Genomic DNA, 22,124 nt, shown 5'->3' with positions numbered 1-22,124 from the left:
AACATGGCACGGGGTGGCTGGGACGTGGCACAGGCCGAGGGGATGCCCATGGGATGGCTGCTCCCCGCTCAGTGCTGTCCCTGCCCAGCGGCAGCGGCGCCAGGAAGGCGCTGCAGACAGGAAGGCGATGCCGCAGCGCACCGCAGCCCGGCGGTGGCTTTCATGTCCCGGCCGTACCCAACGCAATTGAAACAACCAGCGGTCTTCCAGGAACAACACGCCCTGCTGCTGCGTGGGGCCGGGCCGGCAGCGGGCGGCGGAGCTGAGCGCAGGGCCACATCCTGTCCCCGCATCCCTGCAGCCGTGCCCCGTGCTGTGGCTGTGCCCCCCAGGCACCACCGCTGCTGCTGCTGAGACCGATTTTTTCTTTCTGCCCGATTTATCCTCTGCCTTCGATGAGCCCAGCGAAGCTCCAAACCCGCAGCTTAAGGAACACGAAGCAGTGCTGGGGGAGGGAGGGCTGCGGTGCGTTCTGTGCTGCCTCTCCCTTCCTCAACCCCCCCAGGTTTATTTTTTCCCTTCCCACTGACCCACTTCTGGCAGTGGCGTCACCACGAGCGCAGCGAGCGCAGCCGCCATGCTCTGTGCTGCAGCAGCAGCATCCTTCCCTGCTCTGTTCCAGCAGCACTGCCACAGAACCAACCCCAGACCTCAGCTAGGGGGATTCCCCAGCCAGGTGGTGGCACTCTGCATCCTCTCCTTGAAGATGAGGCCATGTGTTGGCTGCACTCTGCTGGCCCCAGGTTCCTGCTAGCCCCTGCAGCTGTATGGCTTCCTTCAGCATCAGGCATGCAGCAGATGCACGGTGTTGGCTGCTTCCATGGGTGGCATGCAGGGATGATGCTCTGCCTGCTCCCAGCTGTACCCTGGGGTGCAGGAATGCATGCAATTGGCTGTGTGACCATGGTGTGCAGCTGTCGTGTGCAACTGTGCAAGCAGGGAATGCAGCTCAGGCTGGAGGTGGGGTTGTGGTTGGGTGTGCAGCACAGTCCCTATTTCAGCAGAACAGCTTTGCGGAAGCTATAGGTTTCTTCTGCTGAGCAGCAGTACATTTCTCACCTGGACAGTGCAGCACGGTGCTGCTCACTGCATGGCAGGGCACAGGGATGCAGGTCCCATGGCATCGGGCTGGCTGGAGCTGTGCACCAGCAGTAGGAGCACTCCCAAAAATGTGCCTTAATTGCAGAGCTGCTCAGCTGCTGGCAGCACTTTGGGTGCAACATGCCATGTTTTGGGCACGTCCTGCCGCATCTCAGCATGTAACGCATCTACAGTTCGGGTCTGCTCTGAGGGGCAGGGAAGGGGGTCACCAATTTTGCTCGGGTCCCATTTTTGCAAAGCATGGGCTGTGTCACCCTGGGGCTCCCCACGCTGCGTTTCCCCTCCTACACAGCAGCCGAAGCTCAGCCTGCTCTGTGCACACAGCCGTGCACAGCTGTACAGCTCCATCTGCCGAGCCCAAACCGCTGCACGGCGCCGCGCACACAGCGGGGATGTGCACAAAGGGGCACGTGCCACGAGGACAGGCAGCAGGGATCTGTGCAATGGGAGCCAGCGCTGCTGGAGCCGCACACAGCTGGATGCCTGTGCAGCTAAAGCCATGCACAGCTGGATCCTGGCTGGCTGCAGCCTGAGCACAGCCAGGGCCGTGCACAGCTGGATCCTCACACAGCTGGATCCTCACACAGCTGGAGGCAGTGGCTCCAGGCTGCCTGGATCCCCAGGGTGCTCGCTTTGGGACCCATTTGATTTTCTTCCTATCGCACTGCCATTTCCCTGCATGGCTCTGTCTGCTCCCTGCAGGGCTCCACCACAGCTGGTGGCCTTGTTCTGCCTGTGGCAGTGTGCATGGAGCACCCAGGCAGTGCCATCCGACCCAGGACACGATCACCTGCAGCATTTACAGGCTGCCACCTCGCCCTGCATCACCAAACGGGACCTGCCTGCAGCTCTCTGCCACCCCTAACACGTGCCCTCAAGCTGGCAGCACACACCAGGAGCTGCAAGAAGATTCCCAACATTATTCAAAGAAAGCTTTTTTTTTTTTTTTTTTTTCCCCCTATCCTCATTCTTCAGCCAAAAAAACAAGCAAATAGCCCCGGGCAGGGAGGGCACTGCTGGGTCTGCCCTGGGCGCCGGCAGCACTGCTCACAGCTTCAAAGTAGCAGCATCTCAGCACACACTGTTCCCTTGGAACGCCCACAGCCTGCACTGCTCCCGTGGCTTCTCTAGTTGAAACCCAGCCCCTTAAGTGCTGCTGAGCCCCTGCTGCCCACCCTGACACAGAGCACTGGGGCCAGCAATGAACAAGGTGGGATCTGAGGGTTCTTGTGTGTCTCAGCCCCATCCCGCCCCAAACATGCTGCAGTGGTCAATGCTCTCTGTGATACAGCCCTCAAATGGGCCAGCAGCCTTTGGGAGCACAGGTGTGCAGCACTGCTCACAACCCCCAGCATTCCCTTTGCATGGGGAATTTTTTAGCATTTCTTCTTCCTAACAAAAACACTGAGCATGGGACCACAGCTGTGCCCAGTTGAGGCACGGGGCAGCATTTAGGATGAAGAGCTGCAGCTGTGCAGCTTGGCCCCGCTTAGCAGAGGATTGCTGAGCTGCTGTGCTGCAGGGAGGAAGAGGAGGTGGGAGTGGGAGTGGGAGAAGGTGAATGTGAATACTGCGATGTGCTGTGTGGCTGCTCTGCAGTGTGCACTCGTTGCTCTGTGTGGGCCTGGCAGTGGCACAGCTGGGGTTGGCTCCCTGCTGCTCCCTTTGCTCAGTGGGACGGAAGGGGCCCTGCGGCTCTTTGTGCACGGGGAGAGTGGGGATGGATGGAGTGAAGCTGACGGAGCAGAAGGGAGCAGTGCTTGCTGTGAGGGGCCAGCAGGGAGGGAGCAGGGAGCTGTGGAATCATTGAGATTGGAAAAAGCCTCTGAGGTGACTGAGTCCAGCCCTGTGTGACAGTGGGAGCTCTCCTGGGACTGCTGGGGGGATCAGCCTCTCCTTGCTTTGCTCCCACTGGGAGAACTGCCCCAGCTTGTTGGCACTGTGATGTCTTGTTGTGATTTGATAATGGGACAGCCAGGACAGGCCTGTGTGTCTGTCATCATCTTACTGAGGATGCCTTAATGCTGGGATTTGCAGGGCTGTGCTCTTGGCAGGATGAGGCTGATGGATTTGGGCTTTATTTAGCAAATCCCTCAGCCGGCGCTGGGGGCACCTTGCGGTGCTGTGCTGGTGTGAGGCTCTGATTCACCCACTGCCTCCAGCCTCATCCCAGGGCGGCTGCAGCTCTGTGTGTGCTCACATGCAGCCCATAGTTGTGCACCCCCCCAGAGATGGGCCTTGTGGGGTCTGGCTGTGCACCTAAAGTCACTGAGATTGGAAAAGCCTCCTGAGATCCCCCAGCCCACCCCCTCTGCCCATGGCTCTCAGTGCCACGTTCCCATGGCTCTCAGGCACCCCCAGGGATGGTGACGCACCTCCCCCCCTAGTCAGTGCCAGTGCTGACAGCTCTGCGGGGACAACCATGGCTGCACCCACCATTATTCAATAGCATTATGGCAAAGATGCTGCAGCTGTTGGTCTCCAAGCTTCTGAGCAGTGAGGGCAGAACCTAAAGAGGGGAGATGTGGGCAGAAGGTGGGTGAGCTCCCAGAGCAGGTGATGCTGGGAGGTGAGAGCTGGGGGGGCGGCTGCTGCTGCTGGCATTGTGTTTCCCTCTGTTGCATCCCCTTGCATCTCTTCTCCATGTGCAGAGAGCTTGCAGGTAACACCATTTGCCCCCTCCCCTCCCACCATGTTTTAATTATATATATTTATTTTAAATAATGTCTCCAGTGCTGCCCTGCATGGTGATGCACCCAAGCACCACAGTGCAGTGGCATTGCATTGCATTGCATTGCAGCCCAGGCTGCATTTCCCAGCAGGACTGTGCCGGGGGTGCAGGTGGGGGGAGCACGATTTGTGCTGGGGGGGGTTGGGAGGGGAGAGGGGGGAGGTTAGGTGAGTTGGACGAGCGCACGGGGTCTGCACCACTGCAAGGTGCGAGGGGTTGTGCAGCAAAACAAAAAAAAAGAAGGAAAAAAAAACCCAAACAACGCGACAGGGCCCCACCTGGGGAGGCGGTGGAACCGTGCGTGTGCCGGCATCGGCTGTTCGCAGCATCCCGGGGCCGCGGGAGCTCCGTGCCCCCCCCCCGCACTTCTCGAGGCCGATGGCCGATCGTGACGTCACCCATTGATTCCCCGTGAATGGCCGCGGGGGGGGCCCGCGCTCCGTGCGCGCTCCCGCGAGCTGACAGCAGCACCCGGCAATTAAAGCCCCCCCGCTGCAATAGGATTACGGGGAGGGGAAGTGCGTCACGGGGTACGGAGAGGGGTTCTGCTTTTGGGGAAAGTATTGGGGGGGGGGGGGGGGGCGGCTGGGAAATAGGCTGCGCGCTGCCGGCGGGAGGAGCGCGCTGTGACGCGGCGCGGGGGGGGGGGGGCACCGCCTCTCCGAGCATCTCCGGCGCTCCGGGGGCGGCACAGCCGCAGCCCCGACCGTGGGCCGCCCCCCGCGCTGACAGCGCCGCTAACAGCCCCGCCGATCCGGGGGGGGGTCCGGGGGTGCGGAGAGCGGGGCCCGACCGTCCTCCTCATCTGTGTTTTTCAGCCCCCGGGAGAGTGAGGAATGCGATTCTGCCACCATGATGGAAGGTAGGGGGTGGGGGAGTGATGGGGGGCGGGTGAGGGAGGGGGCGTCGGGGTGGGAATCCTTCACCTTTTCATTTGAAATCATCATGATAAGATCGTGATTAAAATCCATTTCCCCCCTTCAGCTGAAGCGCTCTGCCGGGTGGAGCTGCCGCCGAACCTGCGGGGGTATCTGTGGGGCCGGGGTACCCCCCCGCATGGGGTCTGCACGGCCCCGGCCCTTCGGTGCGGGGTCGGGGAAAGGGGGGGGGGTGGATGGGTCCGCGCGATTTATGGCCGTGCGCTGCTATGTGTGTGCATCCCTCCACCGGGAAGGGATGCTCCAGAAGGGACCGTCGCCGCCGAGTAGGGAGGTGCGGTGCTGGGGAGGGGGCACAGAGGAGATGGAAGGGGAGATGGGCTCCCGGTTGAGCGCTGTGTGTGTGGGGAACGGCCCCCGGGCACCGCTTGCACAGATTGTAACCCGTGTCATCCGCCTCGGCCATATGTAGAGCTCCTCCTTACGCCTTCTGCGGCGAGATGCCGTGGAGGAAGGGTTTTATCCGCTTAAAGCAGAACGGCTTTTGGCCTTCAAGGCCCCAGCACGCATCGTAGAGGTGTTCTGCTTTATTTGTGCCACCCCGGTGCAGGGTGCCCTGATCCAGCCTCGTGTGCAACCTCAGCAACGGGCAGAAATGGGGATCCGTGGGGCCGTCACCCCGCAGTGCCGATGGAAGATGCCCACCTCCCGCTGGTCACATCCATGACCGAGGGCTGCTCGTGCTGCGCGATCCCTTGGGATGAGGGGAGCGGGCATCCCTGTCCTTCAAGGCCTTATTTATGCTCCACCGACGTCGGAGAGGGGATGGGTGAGAAGGGAAAGATTTGCTCTCAGGGCACAGCGCTGCGCTCCGTGCCGTGACTCACAGCACAGCCGGTGACACAGCTCGGCTGCGGGAGCCGCTCCTCGCGAGCGCTGCGTCTTCGGGGGAATTAACGGGTGGGAATTACAGCCGGGCTGCTGCCGCGCTGGGTGCGGCGGCTCCGTCTGCCTGCGGAGGGGGCTGGGCTGGGCTGAGCTCCCTTCTGGGCTCCTTTCTGGGTTCCTCGGTGGCTCTGCTGGCGGTGGGATGGTGGCTGGCAGAATCGTCTCGCGCGGCTTTTAAGAAAAGGCCGCAGAAAGTTTCCCCATTGCCGGCGACTCGTGCGTGGGAGCCTGGGATGGAAGTGAGAAAATGGGGTGAGGAGAAATAATTAATGCTTTTGATTAATTTTTAAACAGTTGGAAACTGGCTTTATTTGTGGAAGAGTGGAACTTTCATGCCCAATGCCCCACTGGCACCTTGCACAGAGGCTTCCTTTTCATAGCACCCTTCAGGTTGGGAAAGCCCTCTGAGACCATCAAGTCCAACCCATCCCTGCCGTGCCCGTTGATCATGGCCCTGACATTTTGAATGCCCTCAACTTAGAACCAATTTCAAGCTCTCAAAGCCGTGTGAAGCTCTTGTGTTTCCCCGCGCTGACTGTGCCATAGGGTTTGAGTGGTGCTGAACTGGGGCACTGTGGGGCTGCTGGTGCCACAGAGCTGGATGGACTGGGGCTGTGTCCTCCCATGGGAGCAGGAGAATGTGGCCTCTTCAGGTGATGGGGACTTGGGTTCAGGATGAAGATGGGATATCTTCTAGTTCTCCTTGTAGATGGGGGCAGAAGCCATAGAGAAGTGATGGGGGTGGAGGGGAATAAAACAACCTGGTGATGTTGTGAAGGTAAACATCCACGTGCAAGGGAACAAAGGGGTGTATTTATCTCTTTTTTTTTAAGCTGTTGCATCTCGGGTGCACATATGGCTCAACTGAGTTTTGAAATCACTGCTGCAATGTGGTGCTCGGTGCAAATGTGCAGTGTTGGAAGATCACCCAGCTGTGGCTGATGGATGATCCCATTTGGGTGGCACTGGGGTCGGCGGTTCCTCCCACCCTCCCTGAGGTCAGAGGTTGGTTGAGATGGCAGGAATTTCTGCTCTGCTTTCTCTGAGTGCTTTTGGGGCATCTGGTCATGCTGGGGGCTTCCGTGTGCGGCAGCTCACGTCCCATATGGCCACGCTTTGCATTGCCTCCTAGCAGTGCTTGTCTTAGCTGGGTAACACTGGGCCTGGGGGCAGCCAAGGGCACGGAGCAGAGGAAGCTTTTCCTTTGCCAAAGAGAGAACATTGGCTTTGTTATGTTTTAGGTGGTCTTGTTCTGATAAACAGTGCTTCTGGATGTCAGTGTGTTTGTGCAGCACGTGGGGCTCAGGGAGTTTCCGTATCGGCTGGGCTGATGATGGGCCTCGATGCCAAAAGATAGCAGAGCTCTGGGCACACCACCCAGTCCAGCCAAGCTGGTTTGGGATTTTCCAGCTGTTCCTAGGGCAGCACGTTTCTCAATAGGTCTTGCTAAAGGAGGGAGGGAGGGGATAAAGGGATCTAGCTTGAAAACAACAACAACAAAGCCCCACCCAAACTCTGGGAATTTGGGAAATGTGTTGGGTTAAGCCTGGTAGCACTCCCCAGTTCAAACCCACGCTGTGTGAAGGTGCAGAGGATGCCAGCTGAAATAGGAGCTGGGCAGCCAACGCAGCGTCCTGACACCGTGTGTCAGACTGCTGGGCCATGAGAAGTATTGAGATGTTTATGGACAGGGCTTTTTGGATGGGAAAGGAGAAAATGAAGGGCTAGAATGAGAACTAACGGCCTCATGTGGCACCAGGGGGGAATCAGCTTGGATATTAGGAGAATTTTCTTCTCCAAAGAGCACTCAGCACTGCACAGCTGCCAAGGGGGTGGGGGGCCACCACCCCTGGGGTGTTCAGAGCTGTGGGGATGTGGCACTGAGGGATGTGGGCACAGGGGACGGGGTGAGAGTGGGCTTGGGGAGCTGAGAGTGCTTCTCCAACTGCGATGGTTCTATGGCTCATAGGTACGTGGGATGCAGATGTAAAAGTTTTTGTTTGGTGAGCCCAGTTTGGAGTGTGCCCAAACACAGCTTTTGGGGTCCCTGCTGCCCCATTCATCGGTGTTACGCACATTATAAGGGCTCTTTAGGGTTAATTCACTTCTCCTTGAGTCTTCGCCACAGGACCTCAGGCAGCTGAAGGTTGGATGAGTGGTTGCCCACAGCCATCCCTGCTGCACAGAGCTGCTCAGTGCCCAAATTTGCCCTTACTGTGTCTGTGGAGACCTTCAGGGAGAGCCCTTTGCCATTGAGATGCTGATGGTTGCTGGATGCTGACTCTCCCTTCCAGGCACACGTGTGGTGCTGTTCCCATTCTCCATGCTCACCCAACGCATCCTTTTCCATAAGATGGTATATTTGAGCTGGGTACATTCAGTGGGGATAAGGAGGTCCCTGGCTCCTGCCCTGCTCGTGTGCAACATAGCAGCGCAAAGCCTGGCCTGCTGCTCCTGAATGGCCTCAGCTATTCATTTTTAATTGAAGCTCGATTACAGGCTGATGTTCCTGAGGGTTTTTGGAGGTGTGTTGCTTTGTTGGCAGAGGAAGGCTGGCAGAATGGCTGCAGCTGCTGATGGTTGTGCTTTCAACCCCATGGAATGGCACTTGTGACAACTTTTGGGTTGGATTTGGGTATTTTTTGGTTTCACGGATGCTAGGTTTGCATGAGGAGGTACTGAAGGAGCAGCCCAGCCCTCCCAGCACAGTGCAGGGTGCAGGGGTGGCCAGCACTGGGTTTGCCCATACAGCCCTTCCAGCAGTGCAGGTGATGCTGCCCACTACCAGTGCAAATGCAGATTGATGTGATATATGGATTGGAAAGCAGCAAGGTAGCAGCACTGGAAAAATCACCCAATGCAGCCGTATCAGGGATCTGCTCCTCACCATCCCAGCACCCCAACCTTGGCACACCCTTCTGAGGGCTTCAATTATGACTCTTTAAATCTTACCCAATGCTGAGTGCCAGCTGTGCTTTCATGTTCCCCACTCCCAAGCACCTCTGAAGCAGTGCTGTGCGGTTTGTGCAGCAAAGATGCTGGGGGTGACCGCAGCCAGACCCATCCCCGTGGAGGTGGGGGATTTTAATGGGTTTGTATCTGTTTGTTTGGGGGAAATTCTCTCCCCCCCCCGCCGTATTTTCTTTTTTTGTGTGTGTGTGTGCATATGTTTTGTTGTGGCTTTTCTTGAGAGCTATTGAGTGAGGGTGGGGAAAATAACCTCCCACCCTGTGCAGCTGCGGGGAGCTGAGCAGGCAGCTGAGGGCACGGGCTGTGCTGGAATGGCTGTGGAGGTTTGGTGGAGGTGGGGCTTCCAGCACAGGGCACAGTGCTGGGGGGCACCTCCTGCCATGCTGCTGTGCTGTTCTGCAGAGCCACTTCTACAGAACCCGTCGGAGACATCGTTAGAGATGCACCCTGGTATTGGAGCTGATGAATTATGAATGGGTGCCGGGCTTTCAAGTGTGTGTGTGTGCAGTGTCAGTGGGCATTTGTCACTCTGCACGTCCCTTGGAGCGCATCTCACCCCCCCTCCTGCCACGCAGCCTCTCAGCTGGGTCTTACCGTGTATCCTGCCCTTGTTGCTGATGCTGTAAGCTTACAAACAAGCTTGTCAGTACAATGTCAGCCTGGGTGCTCTTCTGGCTTAACCGGAAGCTCTTGTATCACAAGATATAAGAAATGAACACAGACACAGCTATGGCGAGGTGGTACCAAAGCATGCGCCAAACCCTCCCCTCAACAGCTGGAAGCCCCTCCCCACGGCCTGTGATGAAAGGATGTGCGTGCAGCTCTTCTTGTGGGCTGAAAGGCTGGGATTTTTTGTTTACTACTGCTGGGAGCAGCACTGAGATGCTTCTTCGCATCCTTCAGTTTTCCAGGTAGGGAAATCCCATAATGGCACTGCCGTGGGATGGATGGAAGATGGGCGAGGGAGGAATGCGCAGGGTTCCTTATTGTTGGGCTTTGGTATTTCCCACTTGCAATACTTCAAACCTATAGCCTACCTTTGGAAAATGCACATTCAGGATATGCAGTGGTCCCCACACAGGTGAGTTTTTCTGGAAGATGGTGACATTTGTAAATATGCCTGAGATGGACTCATCTGGTGTGCTTCTCGTGGGAGCATAGAATCATTCCGGTTGGAAAAGTCCCCTGAGATCCCCACTGCTCCCGCTGAGCGCCTTTCGGTCCCTCTGAGCGTGCCCCTCCAGATGGGGAAGGAGGTTGGTTTTAGTACAGTTCCTTGGAGCTTTGCAGGATGTTGCCCTCATCTTGGCTATAGTGCAGAAGAAACCAGTGTGATTTATGAGTGATGTTTGCCCAGGTCCTTCCACCTGGGGCCTGGAGCCCCCCTGGGCAGTGTGGCTGTGCTTTGGAAGCAGGTGCTGGGAGGCGCTCAGTGCCTGGCGATGGGGCCTTTCCTCTTGGGTCAGGCCTCTTGGCTTTCTTGTTAGTTACACATTCTTGTGGTCGATCTCCTCTCTAAAACCCAAGTATTTGATGGCAGACCATGCAAGAACGGGAAGGTTCTGGGAACTGGAAAGATAGCCTGTGTTGTGATTAATTTGGAGTGTGAATCTTCCCAGTGTGGAGATGTGAATTTGAATGTGTTTTGTGTAAGTTAACACTTCTGGATGACAATGTTGGCACAGAAGCAGGTGACACCTCTTCCCTGGCAACCCACCCAGACCTTGGTTGGAGAGCCCTTTCCTGACCACACGGGGGGACACTGTCCATGCTGTCCATGTGCCCTCCCGTAGCTGCTCAGTGCTTGGGTGGTGTCTGGGAAGGCCCTCATCTCCTGTTCCTGACCAGCAAACAGAAAACCCTTAAAATAGGAATCTGAGCATCACTCGGGAGGGAGCACCTGTGCTGGGCCATGACTTGCATAGCACAGCAACCTTCAGGAGATTATTTGGCACTTGTGTGCCAGCCGTGAATGAAAGCCACAGCTGTATCTGCACCTTGTGCCCTGGCGGCACTGTGGGGACACTTGTGTCCATGATTCCCTGTGAGCTGACCCTACAGACCTGATCTTGGGGTAAACAGGCAGCAAGCAATCAGTGTGGCTGCATTACTGAGCTTAGTGCGCAGCATGTGGGTGATGACTTGCTTCCTTATGATCTTAAATACAAAATATATGTATAAATTTAAAAGATGCTTGGTGCAGGCATCCATACCCTGCTGTGCTCATTGCTCCTTTACAAGGAGCCAAGAGCTGCTTTAGGTTCCAGCGTTGTTTGGGTGCCCATTTAGATGTCATTGCACTGTGCACAACAAATGATGGCCTATGATTGCCTATGGGTGCATCCTGCAGTCCGTAGAAGGGTTTTCCAAGCTATCTTTGGAAAATGAAACTTTTTCTGATGGGCCTTGTTTTTGTGGGGAGAGTATGGAGCCTTGTCCTTGCCCTGCAAGAAATTCTTGGTCCCCAAATAGCTTTGGATCTGTCAGACCTTCTCTCTTGGAGCCTGGGGCAGGCACGTGTCAGTTCAGAGGCGTTTTGTCTTCCCTGTGCTTCAGTTTTGCTGAGCAAATTGAGGGTTATTAATTCTGGAGCAAAGTAAATACTGGCACTTGGCTTGGAAACAGCAGCAGATTTCTCCATGTTTGGACCTAGGGAAGTAATTCAGCAGGAGCAGGTGTGCATGCGAAGGGAATGGGCATTGCCCACATCCAGCTCCAGGGAAAATAAACAGCCCCCAAAAAACCCAGCAGCAAACCAACTGCAAAACAAACTGACCATCTCGTGTTTCATGGTGTTCAGAGCTGATGCCGTTTGTCCCTAAAATGGCAGAATTTCTCCTTTTCTCCTCCCCTTGCAGTTGCTTGGGGTCCTGAGGCTCCATGTGGTCATGGCTGTGTTTATCCCAGTGCACAGACTGAGCAGCCCTAGTGGATCAAAGCATTTGAATAGCTTTATTTTAATGCTTCTGTCATCAAAAAAAAAAGAGCATTTGGGGCAACAGTATTCCCATGGATGTTTTCTGTGTTGAAATGGATATTGCCTTTCTGAAGCTCTTCCTCCCAGCACCCCTCCCTGTTGGGGGATCAGGAGCATAGCTTTTGTCCCATCCATTGGCAGGAGGCTGCTGGCAGAATGGGACTCTTTCTTGTAGAGCTGTTAAGTCTTTGGTCTAGAAGATGTTTGCACAGCTCTTAAGATTAAGGTTTAAAGCCTCAGAGCATTAAATACTGAGTTGCATTTCTTAGATGCTGATTCATAGGTATTACGAGGAGGGGGGGAAGATGATAGTAAATGGAAGGTGACTAATGCCCTGCTGCAGGGAGCTGCACGTTTGGGATGAGATCCCCCAGCATGATGCACCGCTTCTGCTGTGGTTGGTGGTGCTGTGGAAGCTCTCACCCTTCCTTAAACATCTTTCCTCCCCCTAACTGTAGTTACATTTCCAGCAGATGGTGAGTCTATTATGTAACTGAGCAGAAGGCTTCGTTACAGAATTTAGCCAAATTGGGCTTCTCTTCAGATAAGGCCAAACAGTGTCTCAGTTTGGTCATTCACTTCCCTCCCTGTTCTACTTTGGGTTTGGAAGCCAATGTTATTCTGGGAGCTGAGATCTTCCTGCGTTATTAATAACTTGCTTGGTGGGAAAGCTGGGAGGTGAGACGAGCCAAATGGGGGCTGTTGCGCAAAGGTGTGGGGTTCGTGCCTGGGGTTGGGCTGCTGCACTGCCTTCAGATGACCTCCTAGGGCTCCATCAGCAGCACCAAAGAGAACTGCCGGAGTCTCATGGCGCTGCTCTGGCTTGGCCCTGTTGTTGGACAACCAAACATCTGGCTGTAGGGGATCAGGAGCCTTGAGGCTCCTCTTGCGTTGTGGTAATTCAAGACTGGTGTGCTGTGATGTGCTGCAGAAAGCCAGCACTGGGGGTGCTTGTTGCATCCATCCGGAGGAGTGAGATGCTCCTGGGAAAGCAGAAAATAACTTTGGTTGGAGGGCATGCACAAGCTTGAAGGCAGAGCAGAGGAGAGCAGCAGCCCAGCTTCGTGGTAGCTCCAAGCGGTTCAAATGCTAAAATGCCTACCTAGGTGCATTCATTGCAAGGTGTTAGAGTGCTCTCAGGGACAGCTTTTCCTCCAAAAAAATGGCAGGGAAGGCCCACAGCTACTGTTAGAAGGGATGCTCGGCCAGTACCTGCAGCTTTGGTCGTTGAGAGCTGTGTGCCCCTGCCCCCAGCGGGCCGGTAACTATAAGCACTGTGCTGAACCACTGCATCGGTGATTTAAGTAGGCTTTTGTGGTTTTTTTTCTTCATTTATTTACTCCTAAGAAGGGTTTCCCCACTGCCTGAGGGAGTGTATCACTAAGACAGTAAGGTCAGAAATACTTCTGTGAAATATGCAATTGAGCAAGTTGATGAGCATTCACTTAACGATAGCAAGGTGTAACCAGGAGCACGCGCTGCCTGCACTGCCCTGCTGGGGGGGTTCTTTTCACCTTGTTTATGACTTAGAGCTGGCAGCTGGGGAAGCAACCTCTTGGAGTTTAATTTGGAGTGTAACATGCATATTGCATTCTTATACTCCTCCCTGCAGGACTGAAAAAACGTACAAGGAAGGCCTTTGGTATACGCAAGAAAGAAAAGGACACTGATTCCACGTAAGTCAATGAGATCTAAAATGCATTAATAAGTAATGATGGCAGGAAGGAGCTGGGTGTGTTGGGGACATCTGTCATCCTCAAGCGATGGCTGCATCAGAGCCATTTCCTCCCGTGCACACAGAGACCTGCAGCCACGTGTGCTCTGTAGAGCTGTGGAACATGCATGTGTTTGCTGTGCGTGGTGACAGTGAGCAGTGATCAGAAGCCCAGTTCCCCTCTGGGAGCTGCAGCAGATTAAACTCTGCCCAAATACTGATGTGCACATCTGCTGGAATCTGTTCAGACGCAAATCCCATTGAAACAGGAGGGCCTTTGGTGAGCAGTGGTGGCATGGAGCTCAGCTTCACTGCTGGAGGGACTTCGGGTCCCTGGGCCACATCTGGAGGAGATTGGGTCACAGCCAGTAGAGGAGAAGGCTGTAGTGAGGGAAGTGGGAGATGAACCCTGAGATGAGAGAGGAGCACACATGAGTGTTATGGGGAAGTTTGACAAAAAGGCATTAATCTCCATCAAATTAGCCCAACCCAGCAGCAGCTCCCTTCAGATTTTCTGTGGTGCCATGAGTCAGACGTTAATTTGTGGAGAATCTCTGGCAACACATCATCAAGGGGCCAGCCTGGATCCAGCAAACACATCCATCCCTTTGCTAAGCTGCCCCTTGCTGACACTCGGTCCAGTGTTGCCTTGTGAGGCAACTTGCTGTGCCCCGGGGCCAAAGCTCCCAGACATGGAGATGATGGGGGATTTTCAGCTCCACCTGCTAAAAATACCCACCCAAAAAATGAAGCAGTGATACTTCTGGCAGGGAACAGTCTTGCTGCATGGAGTCTAAGTTACTCATTTGCAACTTCTACCAACTTCTGCAGCACAGAAGCACTCGGTGTACTGATGTGTGTGCTGTCCTACGACACGAGAGCGCACTGTGCGGGGTTTCTGAGGAGCACACCAGCAATTTGGCTTTGCTGGCAATGCTGTAATGACAGCTCCAGTTGCTGCGGGAGCATTCAGAGCACCATTTCTGCATTTCCTCAAGTGGGGCTGTGCTGGAGCTAACCCAGGTGCCTTTTCTGTTCCTTGCAGGGGGTCACCGGACAGGGACGGCATCGTAAGTACCGTGCAGCGCTGCTCCGCGTTAGCAGCTTCGTTGGCCACCATGGGAGCTTGTTTTGTGAACCACTTCTTTCTTAACATAGCAAATAAGTGTCCAAGTCCAGATGAGGCTGTTTAAATAATAATAATTTAGGACTCTGTACAAAATTGACACGGTGAAAATAGGCAGCAGGTGCTGCGTACCCCCTGTGGCGGCTCAGGTGCCTGGAGATTCCAGCTCCTGCTGAGCACAATCGGCTCAGGGCAGATTTTCTGTGGTTGGGGTTAAGGGCAAATCGCCACACACCTGTTTCTTACATCAGTTTGTTTTCTATATTAAACTGAAACGAAGACGATAGCTGTTCTCAAGATGCTGCTGCTTTTCTTGGCTAGGGATAGGAACGCCCCTGCTAGAACCAGGCAGTGGAAGGAGCCACTTTAGCTGCTTGATTTCCAATTTACAGTTAAGTATGTTGGGCTCAGACTGGGACTGTGTGGATTCAGGCATTAGAGGCTTAAAATAAGCCCTAGGGAGACATTCAGCAGGAGAGCAGCACTGCATGCCCAGCCCAGTGCCAGGGACACATGGCATCGCTGTGCAGTGTGGCATCATGCAGACATCAGGGTGCCACATTGCTCCTTTAGAGACGTGCCATCTTGTTTCCTGCATCTGACCCAAGATCCTTGCCTTTGGACTCATCCACGTTTCTCTGCCATTCGTTACTGGCTGTTAATTAGTGATTAAGAAGCCTGCAGCTCAGGTAGTGCTTTAATCAAGGCTTCGCTCAGCAGTTAAACAAAATCCCAGAAAACGCGATGAAATAGAGTTTTGTGACGTGCAGAAATCTGTAGTGAATAAAGCTGTTGCATTGAGCAATGCCAAATGTAGTTTTGGACAGTGAAAACCCAGCTGACAGCTCCTTGGGCATGGCTGATGGTAGCACTGTGTTCAGATGGGGCTGGAGGCAAGATGTCTGAGCTGGAAACTTAAACACCACTTCCAACCCTTGCCAGCAGCTGATGCTTTCTCCATAAGATGTGTATTTTGGGTTTTGCAGGCAGTTTGCTTTCTTGCATGGTTTCCAGTGCTCCAGTAAGCTGGAGGAGGCAGGAAAGCAGTTTCTTTATTTTCTTTTTTTTTTTTAACGTGTGATGAGAGCACTGAGTATTTTGAAACAGGCATTGGAGGATGAAGAGATTTCAGTTTTCATCGTATAGCATGTTCTTGCAGAAAGCCATATTGTGGTAGGGATGATAGCCCTGGGGCCAACCTCACTGCTGAATACAGCCCTTCTGGGGAGTCATCCCCTCCTTATAGACCCCATAGTGTTTGCTGATTCCTTTCATTTGTTCTTCTGTTTAAAACCAGCCAACTGCCCAACATGTTAACCCTCTTTCTGCCCAAACCCAATCCATTCCAGCCTCTCAGCCCTCATCTCAATGAGCCACCTTGCCATAGCAAACGTGAGGGCACACAGGAGCAAGGAAAAAATAACTCAGTAAGGAAATGCTTGGTTACAGCTACAAATGAGAACAGAATGTAGTTCTTGTTTAGAGATCCAGACTGCAGGAAAATGTGGGGTAGGTTGAGTCAGACCAATACCTGGGCCACAGAATTGCTGGATCATGTCAGTGCCACAACTGTTGGGATGCACTGCTGCTGGCAGTCACCTCTGTGTAACAGCAATTTGGTGATGACCCCAAGCTCAGAAGTGAAGGACAATGTTGTACTTGACTGTATTCTGGCTTTACTCTCCATCAGACACCCAGGACTTGGTACATGCTGTTGATCACCCTGAGCCTCACCAGCCCTGGGCAAGGCCCATTTATAGAAAAACTCTATAGTGGTGTTTGGTCATCATTTTGATGCTTGACTCCAGGTCTCTGTGGCCATTATGGGAGCATGGGGCTGGCGCAGCTGTGATTCTGATGAGCTGGGTGAATGGGTGTCTGGGGATCAGCTTGCATCCTGGCCCCCAGAATGGCAGTGGCCTGGCTGCCTGTGATGGAGAACAACAAACCCAACCTGGGTAGAAGCACAGAGCCATCTGCCAGTGCTCCCTGCCCTTGAGAAATGCCATCTTTCAGGGAACTTAAACCCAAGGGTTGGTTTAAAGAGAGCCCGTGAACCTTTGCTCAGCTTATGTGGTAGAATCTCACTACACAGATTCACAAACACCTGCATATATGCAATGTTCTCCTATTTTTTTTCCTTCATTTTAAGTGTTGAAATCTTGTTTTCCCATGTGTTACAGAAGAAAACGAATGGAGCCCCAAATGGATTTTATGCAGAGATCGACTGGGACAGATATGTAAGTGTCTGAGGGCTCTGCCCCTGCCCTGGGCAATGCTCCTTTGTGAGCCATGTCCCCCAACTCCACTCTGCTTCAAAGCTGAGGCATACTGAATAAAAATAATGACTCCACAGACATTATTACAGGTGTGCAAGGAAATTAATCCTTCTCTGATGTGTATTCTGGATCTCTTTTAAAGGAAAGGGTACCAAAGGATATGGTTTAGTGGGCATAGGGGGACTAGATGATTGTAGTGTACCTTCCCAAACTTCATGATTTTATGTGGCATCAATAAATTGAGAACTGATCCAGAAGGCAGGCTTATAAAATGGTCCGGAAACCAGGTGACCAAGTGAAGGACCATTCTGCACTCTGTAGGTGAGGAAAGCACTGCCCAATGCCTCAAGGACATTGAGGACAACCAAAGACAAACGTGGCTTGCAATTGGGTGTTGCAGAAACAAATTTAGTATTGTGACAGCAACAACAAAAACAGCAGCAGTGTTGATCCTTCATGTTTTGTGCCCCATGCAGAATTCCCCAGAGCTTGATGAGGAGGGCTACAGCATCCGACCCGAGGAGCCAGGCTATATCCTTTGTTGTGGACTTGGCCTCTTGGCTTACGACCTGTAAGATGAGCTGGGGTTCACAGAAAGGCCACTGGCTTTTATGTGTTTGTTTTGTTTTGTTTTGTTTTTTCCCCCTTTTATTCTCCTTTGAGCTGTTACTCTGCAGCCCAAACCAGCTCCCAGAGAGTGTTACCTACGGCAGTGGAACAGGAGGCAGAGGTTTAATTGCCTCTGATCCATGCTACGGCTTGAGTGGGAGCACAGTACTGGGCACTGGCTTTCCTGTGCAATCTGATGCACTCTACTTGGGTTGTGATCTACAGGTCTATAATGCACCCCCATAAAGGGTGAGGAAACAAGGGTGAGGAAACAAGGGTGCACCCTGTGGATGCTGCACGCATGCCAAGCTCGGGGCTAATAGCATCCTGCTCACAGCTGTAGAAGGGCAAGTGAACAACAGGGTTCCACCTTCTGCCGATGGAAGGCTTTGTCCCCATCAGAGCTGAGGGAGGATGGCTGTGCATCAATGCAGACCTTACTGGGCTGCAGCAGAGCAGTCTTCTTACCCACTTCCATGGGTAGTGCAGGAGGGCTCGTCCCTGCAGCTGCTCATGCCATTCAGGTCAAGGGTGAGTGCTTCAGAAATGCTTAATTCCCATTTATCAGCGAGATGCAAGTTTTTGACCCATTGCTGAGCTGGTGGGCGCTCCTGATCCTCCAAGCAAGCTTCCTTAGCTGCTCTGCACCCACCAAAGGGAAGCACTTCTACTCCTCCAGTGAGTCTGAGGAGGAGGAGGAGGCCCACAAGAAGTACAATATCAAGATCAAACCACTGCAGGCTAAGGATATCCTGAAGAGCGCAGCTACGGTGGATGAGCTGAAGGCATCTGTAGGCAACATTGCACTTTCTCCATCCCCTGTGGTGAGTTATCTCTGTCCCCAGCTCTTTTGTTTGCTTGCTTTGGCCTGGGGAGTCCCTTCCCTTGGGTGTGAGTGGGGAACCTTGGCTCTGGGTCCTCACCAACTGGATCCATAGAAAGCAGCCATGGGGTTTCGTCACAGTTCTTGAGCTGGGGGACATCTGTGGGTTCTCCGTAGCGCTGCTGTAGGATTCTTCTTCCCAGGGCTGTCTGAAGGGAACAGCCATGTCTGCTCCCTGGTATGGATGCTGCTACCCACTGGTTTTCCTAAGGCTTGTTGAGATTGTTATCGCATCCCAGTCTGGGAACAGATCTGCGAGTTTTGCTTTTTCTATGGGCTTTGGAGCGGGCTACAGAGTCTCTGCAGCTGAAGCTGCTCAGAGTTGATCCTCAGCCCTTATCTGAAGTGTGAATCAACCTCAAATAGAAGCCAAGGTGAAATAAATTCCCCATTTTTATTTCTCTTTCCCAAATTATTGCAACGTCACTAAGCTTACAGAAAGGCTCTGGGAGAAGCTGATGCCTTCTGTTCATAGATGCAAACCTTTTAGTTCTGTGTTAGCCCCTTACAAAAAATATCTTATTTTCTCTTTTTATTTTTTTTTATTTTTCTGCATTCTTTTAGAGGAAAAGTCCGGTAAGAAATATATATATACATATATATATATATATATATTTTTTTTTTGCTTACAAACTTTTCATACAGTCTTGATTTGTGTTCTCTGCTTTCCTGGCACCTGTTCTGCATGTCTCTGGAACTAGAATGTAAAGACAAATTACAAATCTGACAGTTCTGGAAGGCGTGATGTTCCTTGCTATCTTTCACCCTTGGGTTTAACTTGGTGGGTGGAGCAGGGAGTCCAGAGAGGCAGTTGTGCCCCATCCCTGCAGACACCCAAGGTCAGAGATGGGACTCTAAGCACATATGGAGCTGTGGGTGTCCCTGTTCATTGTGGGGAGTGGGACCAGATGGCCTTCAAAGGTCTCCAGTTCAAACAGTTATGTGATTCTATGGATAAGAGCCTGGTTGTGTTTCCTGGAGATGTGTGTAGTCCTTGTGCTCCGTGATAAGGCTGTGGCTGGTGTTGGATGAGATGTGCAAGGGTGCAACTTTCCCTGAGCAAGTTTTGCACGCATCCTTGTGCACCAGCATGTAGTGTTAGGCAGGAAAGTACATCTGTGTTTTGTGACCACAATGCTACTGCGTGCAGCTGTGGTGTTGTCCTCATAAGGACTTGGTGTGAGGCCATTCTGAGCCCAAAATTTCCTCTGTCCAGGGATGCAGGGCTTCACTTGTGCTCCACTGCAGAAGCTGACCCAGGGCACCAGTATCTAAGGGGTTTAGATGCCAAAATATTCATACCCGAGAGCATCAGAAGGGCAGGTGTGAGACGTGCTGTGTGCCTGGCTTCTGGGGTCTGTGCCTACCAGCACTGCAGCACAGAGGAACCCCAAAACACCCTGAGGGCAGCTCTGCATGCACCACCCTCGTTGCAGTCAGAGATGGCCGTGCATCAGCATGGAGCTGCTTGAAAAGCTGGGGGAAGAGCATCCCAAGGGTCCCAAGCCTGATTTCCCAAGCAGGGATGCTCCCTGTCCCTGGGATGCCAGTTCAGGCACGGTGCCACACTGGTGCTGACGCATCCCTCTCTGACCAGGTGTCTGTTCTCTCTCCCTTCTCGCTGACCACAGCGGCGCAGCCCGGTAAGCTCCTTCCTTGCATCCTTCCTTGCTGCCTTTGGCCATGCGTTTGTGCAAGCAGTGATGTTGCAATGCTCTGGAGGGGGACATGAGGGGGCTTTTACTGCATGTTGTGTGGCGAGAGCGGGGCTTTAGGTTGCTGACCATGCATTATTTGGCATAGATCAGTCCCCAGCCCATCAGAGGTGAGGATTTTGTTTTCATGCTGCCTCCAATGGGTGCCCATTGGGTTGGAGTGACAGCTGTCAGCTGTGTGCCAAGGCAGCTGCGAACCCGGAGCTGCCAGGTGATGGGTTTATGGGGCACAAAGTCTTCTTGCTAGGCTCTGTCTGCTCCCTGCCTGCTGGGAGCACACCCGATTTCCTAGCACATACGTGTGGGTGGGCATCTCTCAGCCACGCACAGTAACTCTCAGCCAATTTCTGCCCTGTGTGCTGTGCTGCTGCTGCGGGTTCTGATCGCGACGTGCCTGTGTCCCTGCACACCCCGCTGACCTCCTGTGTTTGTAATTCCAGGGGATGATTAAGAGGAATTTATCCAGTAAGTATGTCCTAAGTAATTAGTGCAGACAGCTTGGCGGTGGCGGCCTTTAAAATTAATTTAATAAAAGGAAGGGGGGGGAGGGGGAGGGCAGGTTTGCTGTGGCAGAAATGATGGCACCCAAGTGTCCCCTTAAGGAAGGCCATATGGACGTCCCTGGGGTGCCCTGTAGCAGAAGCACAGCCATCTACTGTAGAGACAAGAGCTGAATTAAGCCCAGGCTTTTCTCTGCCTGCACCTCTATAGTGGGCTTAGGATGGGATGTGGGGGGCGATGTGGGGTTGGGGGCACAGCTCTAACTTTGCTCTGTCTGACCTTGCACAGGTGAGGAGATCGCACGGCCCCGGCGCTCCACACCCACGCCTGAGCCCAGCAGGTCAGTCTGGGGGGTACATGTGAATACACACCATACATCTGCAAAAACTCACTTGGGCATCAGCCAGCACAAAGGCCTCAGAGCTCCGTGGAGTCCATCAGTAGGGCTCTCCACTATGGCTGCCATTAGGTTGTCATCCAGATGCGACTTGAAGCACCTTAGCACACAATTACGTGCATGCCGAGAGTCTAAACCACACCAGCTCCCTGCAAGTACAGGTTTGTGCTCAAGCACAGCTTCTCACAGCACATTGTGAATGTTGTGTGCCTCTGTCCCACAGCAGGAAGCCCCTGGAGGACCCAGCCACACTGGCACCGCTCTTTGGGCCCCCGCTGGAGTCAGCATTTGAGGAGCAGAAGCTGGACGGTGTGTTGGGGTCTGCACCCATCCCTCATAAAGAACAGCTCTGCTTAAATCTTGGAGCAAAGCTGTCCCTACGTGTGGCTCTGCACGTATAGCCTAAGAAAAGCAGTGTGAGATGCTTAAATGTGATATAGAGGAGTTGTTGGGTTTTTGTTCCCCATCTGCATAAATGCAGTTGGGTTTATTTGTTTAATACCTGGGTTATTTTCTGTGTATCCTCAAATTCCAGAGGATTTCAGTAATTAATTCAATGTTTCACTTAATGCAATAAGCCTCCAAAGACATAAATTGGCATTGTTTTATTTGTCAAGCATCATGAGTGTCAAATTAATTGCACGTCCTGCTTAAAAAGCAGGCAGCCCTGTAGTTATCTAACATTACAGGGGAAATAAATGCCTTTAATTAGTGAGGGGTTGCCATCAGTGTTTAGTTTCCTCTCCTTGCAAGCTTTAGATGAGCACACCTTAACTGCTACTTCTGCTATTTGCAGGAAAAAAGCTTTATCATCTCCATTGCACTTGTATTAATTTGCTTTCTTTTCCCAGCTCCTCTGGACCAGCCTGAGATCTGGGGCTCCTTCCAGCCCAACAGCACTGAGTCCCCAAAGCTGCAGAGACCTTTTCCAATTGGAAGTAAGTTGACAAAAAACAAACACGTGTATACATACATGAACCCAAACCTTCTGTTGTTGCTGCTGGCTCTAGATAGTGTTGGGAGAACAGCCCAGTGCTGTGCAGAGGGAGCAATAGGAAAGCAGTGCAAACCATTCATGGAGATCATTTTCTCCCACCTTCCTTGAGTGCCCTGCATTCAGCTGGGCATAGAGCTGGTCCCCATAGCACACTGAGCCAAGGGAGGGTCAGGTTGGATACTGGGAGAAATCTCTTCTCCCAGAGAGCGCTCAGCACTGCACAGCTGCCCGGAGGTTGGGGATCCCCATCCCTGGGGGTGTTCCAGAGCTGTGGGAATGTGGCACTGAGGGATGTGGG

General features: G+C 53.2%; 1 protein-coding gene across 1 annotated transcript in view; it reads left to right on the top strand.

Moving 5' to 3' along the window:
- Window positions 1-3,623: 3,623 nt before the first annotated feature.
- SGIP1 (SH3GL interacting endocytic adaptor 1) overlaps window positions 3,624-22,124 on the top strand; it is a gene marked incomplete at both ends in the record, with an annotated part of 32,096 nt that continues 13,595 nt past the window's right edge. The window contains 14 exons of the mRNA XM_079535459.1: window positions 3,624-3,640; window positions 4,651-4,694; window positions 13,218-13,281; window positions 14,365-14,389; window positions 15,795-15,872; window positions 16,629-16,685; window positions 17,201-17,267; window positions 17,982-18,157; window positions 18,781-18,792; window positions 19,848-19,859; window positions 20,372-20,396; window positions 20,721-20,772; window positions 21,053-21,138; window positions 21,681-21,767. Of these exons, the coding sequence (XP_079391585.1) occupies window positions 3,624-3,640; window positions 4,651-4,694; window positions 13,218-13,281; window positions 14,365-14,389; window positions 15,795-15,872; window positions 16,629-16,685; window positions 17,201-17,267; window positions 17,982-18,157; window positions 18,781-18,792; window positions 19,848-19,859; window positions 20,372-20,396; window positions 20,721-20,772; window positions 21,053-21,138; window positions 21,681-21,767 (802 nt within the window). The remainder of the gene's footprint in view (window positions 3,641-4,650; window positions 4,695-13,217; window positions 13,282-14,364; window positions 14,390-15,794; window positions 15,873-16,628; window positions 16,686-17,200; window positions 17,268-17,981; window positions 18,158-18,780; window positions 18,793-19,847; window positions 19,860-20,371; window positions 20,397-20,720; window positions 20,773-21,052; window positions 21,139-21,680; window positions 21,768-22,124) is intronic.

This window comes from Tetrao urogallus, assembly GCF_951394365.1.
Source record: "Tetrao urogallus genome assembly, chromosome: 5".
NCBI lineage: Eukaryota > Metazoa > Chordata > Aves > Galliformes > Phasianidae > Tetrao > Tetrao urogallus.
The sequence above is the reverse complement of the archived record's forward strand: the minus strand, read 5'-3'. Positions and strand labels throughout refer to the sequence as shown.